This window comes from Theobroma cacao, chromosome 10 (assembly GCF_000208745.1).
Source record: "Theobroma cacao cultivar B97-61/B2 chromosome 10, Criollo_cocoa_genome_V2, whole genome shotgun sequence".
Taxonomy (NCBI): Eukaryota; Viridiplantae; Streptophyta; class Magnoliopsida; order Malvales; family Malvaceae; genus Theobroma; species Theobroma cacao.
The window spans coordinates 16,442,440-16,448,500 of NC_030859.1; the positions used below are offsets into that span (position 1 = coordinate 16,442,440).

General features: G+C 40.7%; 1 protein-coding gene across 1 annotated transcript; it reads left to right on the plus strand.

The window, feature by feature from the left end:
* LOC18586957 lies at nucleotides 1,592-4,637 on the plus strand. The gene is made up of 4 exons (XM_018128855.1): nucleotides 1,592-2,120; nucleotides 2,555-3,426; nucleotides 3,525-4,286; nucleotides 4,368-4,637. The coding sequence occupies exons 1-4, from the start codon at nucleotides 1,592-1,594 to the stop codon at nucleotides 4,635-4,637; spliced, it is 2,433 nt and encodes an 810-aa protein (XP_017984344.1).

A 6,061-nucleotide genomic window follows, 5' to 3' on the forward strand; every position in this document is an offset into this window, starting at 1 on the left:
TACCAAAACGTTGGGATGGTCTTCGAATAATTTTCCAATAAAAGATTACTGACCCCATCATTTTAAAATAAACAAGCCATGACATCATTTTACGCTTGCATCATGTGCATACGTAAAACCAAAAAAGAACTCAGCCAGTCAATTTAATAAAAATTTAATTAATAAGTAGGGATTAAATTAAGAGTAGGCTATATTAAGATAACTTAAGATTAAATGGTACCGTTCGTGGAACGGGCGCCACGAAGGTGTTGACCCTTCTCCATGCGTAACCGCACTCCCGAAGCCATCTCTAAAAACGTGGACCAATTCTCGTTCTTTCGACGGACCTAAAATTAATTTAGGACTTCGTCGATTAGAATCGGGTTAATAGGTGACCAATCACACCTAGATAAAAAAAGATTGGTGGCGACTCCTAAACCGACTTAATTTTCGCCCGCGTCTGGAGGTCGGGTCCCTAGACCCGCACGTTGCGACAGATGGCGACTCCACTAGGGACATCGAGAGTCAAGCCATTAATTAATCATAAGTTATCTTAAGCCTTAAATAATTTACTGTTTTCCTTAGCATCAATTTTGCATATTTTTGTTTAATGCATTCATTTATTTTGCTATTATTACTTCACTATTTTTAATAATTGCGGGAAATTTAGGATAAGGGGAGTGTGAAATTATTGGTCCAAGGTCAGTATATTCCTTCTCACACACTACACATCTTGCATTCATGCATAAGCCTTCCACCCGGGCTTTGTCCTTAATTAGGAGGGAGTTAAGTACCTACGCTATCGTGAGGTGATAACCTCCGCATGGGCTAGTGAATACTCCCACTCAGATCGAACCTAGTCCGTTTGAAGCTTGTAATGGGTGAGGACCAGGGTGCCTTATTAGTCCGTGTGGGCGACAGTGAGGAGCAATTTGGGAACCTTTAGCTCCATTTTCAACCCAAACTCAACATGTAGAATACCGAGAGTCGCCTTTGCTTAGTTAGAGCTTCACCCGTGAGAATATACCTTTTGAGTAGGTACACATGAAGGAATTTTCATAATCCCCTTGTTCTAAATTCTTCTCTGCGAAGTAATAAAGGTATCGTGTTATTAATTATTCATCTTTTGGAATTCTTGTTTACGGTACTGACTTAAACTTTTTGTCATAGGCATGTTTGCATCATAATTTTTGCATATAGGAAAAGTATGTCATCTAACAACCATTGACGGAGTAAATGTAAAAGATGACTCCTGAATTGCAACAAGGAACAATAGCTTATGCACTGAATTACTTTGTTGATAGGTGTTATGTGACAGATACTTTTAGTACATGACCATTCATTTTTACATGCATAAATCCTCATTTCATGACAATAAGTATTTTCGCCTGTAAATAAAGATAAAGGGTTCATTTTTTTCATTTCATTCATGCATGCATCTAATTCACGTTTATGATTACAATAAGGTTCCAAAATAGCTCGACCACCTAAGCCAAGTGACCAACGTGTTCATAATATGCATCAACGAGCAAAGGTCATGGAAGAAGAACAAAGAGAGCTAATGGACAGAATGGAAAGAGCTTAGGAAGAAATGAGAGAACAGTTAGCGAAGATGATGGAATTGATGATGAGTTTCAGTAAAGGAAAAAGAGTGATCGAAGAGCCAACTCTGTCAGAAAACCCACCAGCTCAAGACAGTGGAAACCAAAGGGATGATCCACCCTATCCCCCAAGGTTCACTCCACCACATGCCCAAACCTCTCAAAGGTTCCACCCTCAAGTGATGCCATCCGTTTATTACAATGCACCACCTTCGATGGGCCATCAACCAACTCATGGGCAATTTGGGCTATATTCTGGGATAAATCCTGCTGAACCAATACACGTCCCAGATTTAGACGATCCAAAAGAACAAGAGAAACTAAGAAAGGACTCGTCACAAACAGGAGAAAATGAAAAAGACCAAAAAAAGTATGATTTGTTGGAAGAGAGACTTCGTGCTATCGAGGGAGTTGATAGGTTTGGTACCATGGACGCAACCGAGCTATGCTTAGTGCTGGATGTATTGATCCCTGCCAAGTTCAAGGTTTCAGAATTTGAAAATATGATGGAACAAAATGTCCCATGGCACATATTACCATGTATTGTCGGAAGATGGCTGCACAGTCTCACGATGATAAGTTACTGATCCATTTTTTCCAAGACAGCTTAATTGGGTCAACTGCTCGGTGGTACATACAGGTAGATCGAAAACGTATTAAGACTTGGAAAGACCTAGCAAGAGCCTTCATAGCCCAATACAAGCATGTGGCTGAATTAGCCCCTGATCGGTTGTCATTACAGACTATGAAAAAGAAGTAAAGCGAAAACTTCAAGGAATATGCCCAAAGGTGGAGAGATACAGTAGCGCAAGTTCAGCCACCTTTCACTGATAAAGAGATGATTGTGTTGTTCATAAACACACTCTAAGCTCCATTATATGAGCACTTGATCGGCAATGCCATAAAAAACTTTGCAAATTTGGTCTTATCGGGAGAAATAATAGAATGAGCTATCAAAAGTGGAAAAATTGAAGGGCATGAAGTTGTCAGCTCAAAGAAAGGGAATACGCCCAAGAAAAAAGAAAGGGATGTACAAGCAGTCGCTCACGATAACCAACAAGCCCACAACTTTAACCCATATTACCCGTACCCCCCATACCAACCCTTCTATCCAAACATAGGCAACATCACACAAAACCCATATGTGTACCAACCTACCCCGCAACCAACATTTCAGACCAATGTTCTTCCACAAACTCCACCACCAAGACCGATAGCTTCAACCAATAATCCTGGTCATGGTCAAAGAGGACCTAAAACTACCCTAGAAAAACCAAAGTTTGATCCTATTCCAGTCCCTTACACTACATTGTTGCCACAACTCATAGAAAATCGACTCCTTGCTCGAACCCCTTTAGAACCACTTCGACCACCTTTTCCGAAATGGTATGACCCGAATGCGCATTGTGATTACCATTTTGGAATTCAAGGGCACTCCATCGAAAATTGTACTGCTTTAAAACATAAAGTCCAAGCGCTCATTAAGGCAGGACTTTTAAATTTTCCCAAAAAAGACAGTTCAAGTGTTGATGGGAATCCTTTACCTAATCATGGAAGACCGACAGTGAACGCCATACATGAAGGGATGATTCGAAGGGTGAAAAAAAGTATTGATGAGATTCAAACGCCAATGGATAAAGTGTTTGAGGCATTGTCCAAGATAAATGCCATCACTCCAGAACCCATCAACACAAAAGAATTGGGGCATGATCTCGCTTATTCTTGCAAATTTCATATAGGGGCAATTGGGCATTCCATTCAAAATTGTGATAGCTTTCGTGGTAAGTTGCAAGAATTGATGGATTCATCGGTAATTGAGTTTTATGAAGAAGCTGCAGAGAATTTGGTTGGAACCATAAATGGAGACACCCCAGCTAAAGTGGCATCGAGTTCATTCGGGGCGAACAAACCTAAACCTCTCACCATCTTCTACGAAGAAAACAGGAGCCCGATGAACGATACATCCCCTACTATGATCAGAAGTGGTATTACCATCGAAGTCCCCAGCCTGTTCCCTACAAGAGCGATAAGGCTGTCCCATGGAATTATGAGTGTAATATTTTGAGCACAACTTCATCCGCCCCCCAAGCATCTTTTGAAGATCTAACTGGTGTGGGGGGTATAACGCGAAGTGGGCGATGTTATTCCCTTGAGATAGGGGAAAGAGTTGGAAAAGGGAAACCTGCACAAGGAGAGGGAGACTTGAAAAAAGCAGATACCTTTTTCAAGGACCAAGTTGACGAATCTGTAGTTGCTCCGAACAATGAGGTCAAAAATCCTGTTACCGAGAAAGAAACGGGTGAATTTCTCAAGTTTATCAAACACAGTGAATATAGTGTGGTAGAACAATTAACCAAAATGCTTGCTCGCATCTCACTGTTGTCCTTGCTTTTGAATTCGGAAGCACACAGGAACGCGCTACTTAAAGTCTTGAACCAAGCTTATGTGTCACAAGATATATCAGTGGAAAAGTTAAACCAAATTGTGGGGAACATTACAGTGGGGAACTTCATTGCCTTTAATGATGAAGAAATCCCATCAGGTGGTCGGGGAAGTAACAAAGCTCTGCACATTACCATCAAATGCAAGGACCATACTGTACCTAGGGTCTTGGTCGATAATGTTTCAGCATTAAATGTCATGCTTCGCTCTACTTTAACCAAGTTGCCAGTAGATGTGTCTTATATGAGAACCAGTCGCATGGTTGTAAGGGCCTTCGACGGGACCACAAGGGAGGTGGTAGGGGACATTGAACTACCGATAAAAATTAGCCCTTGCGTTTTTTAGGTCCAATTTCAAGTCATGGACATTGCCCAGTCATACAATTGCTTGTTAGGGCGTCCATGGATTCATATGGCAGGAGCCATACCATCTTCCCTTCACCAAAAAGTCAAATTCATAGTTGAGGGCCAACTGATAAGCGTATCTGTGAAGGAAGACATATTGGCTATTCAACCATCATCTGCTCCCTATGTAGAGGCGATAGAAGAAGTCCAGAATGCTCTTTCAGATCTTTTGAATTTGTTAATGCTACTTATGTGGGGGAAAGAGAAGTGATACCGACTCCTCGTTTGTCGGTAGCAACTAAAGTGGGGGTCAGGCAGATGGTGGGTAAAGGATGCCATGCCAGTTTGGGGTTAGGAAAGAATTTACAAGGAATTAACCGTCCTCTGACTCCAATAAAGAATGAAGAAAGGTTTGGTTTGGGGTACACGCCTACCAAAGAAGAGAGAAGGAAACTGGCAGCTCGAAAGAATATTAAAAGGATGGCTCAACTTGAGGGAAAGGAAGAAGAATTTGGGGAACGGACAGTCCCACACTTATATGAGACTTTTCACTCTGCAGGTTTCAATCATCCCGAAGCACCAACAAAGGTCAATCAGATTCTACGGGTATTTGATGAGCTATCAATCCATATGATCAAAGATGAAAAACCTAACGAAAAGATCCCTGTAGTGTATCCAGTACTGCCAGGAGAGGAGCTAAACAATTGGACAGTCACGGAATTGCCCATCATCTTTAAGTCTTCAGAAATGTAATGAACAATTTTATCTAAATGCCTATGCCCAAGGGTGTTAAGAGTAATTTCTTGTTTAAGTAGGGCTTTCTGTTACTTTCATCATTTAAATAAATGACAATGCATAATGTGTTTCATAATTCATCAATCTTTTTGCATATTTCCTTTCATTTATTCTTTTAGCCAAAAAATACTTGCCCATACACACGTTCAACTTTACCTATTTGCAGGTTTTTAAATAATGAACACGAAGACAATCTAGACAACGATTTGAACATCGATTTTGAGATGATTTCGAACGTTGATGAATTGAAAAATGAAGATAAGGTGGATGACTATGGCTTACCCCCTTATTTGTCGAGAATGTTGGAACAGGAGGAAAAGGAGATTTTACCTCATCAGGAACTCACAGAAACGATTAACCTCAAAAATGGGGAAGAGAAGAAAGAGGTTAAGATTGGCACCTCACTGTCATCTGATAAATGGCAGAAGCTAGAATAACTGCTTCGTGAATATGTGGACGTGTTTGCTTGGTCATATCAAGACATGCCAGGTCTTAATACTGACGTTGTTGTCTACAAGTTACCTTTGGGACCAGACTGCAAGCTTATTAAACAGAAGTTGAGAAGGATGAAGCCAGAAATGTTGCTGAAAATTATAGAAGAAGTAAAGAAGCAATTTGATGCTGGATTTTTAGAGGTGGCTAAGTACCCGGAATAGGTGGCTAATATAGTTTCAGTTCCTAAAAAGGATGGAAAAGTTCTAATGTACGTTGATTATAGGGATTTGAACAGAGCGAGTTCGAAGGATAGCTTCCCTTTGCCACATATCGATACTCTTGTGGACAACACAGCAAAGCACGCTTTGTTCTCATTCATGGATGGCTTTTCTGGTTACAATCAGATTAAGATGGCACCCGAAGATATGGAAAAAACAACGTTCGTAACCATGTGGGGAACGTTTT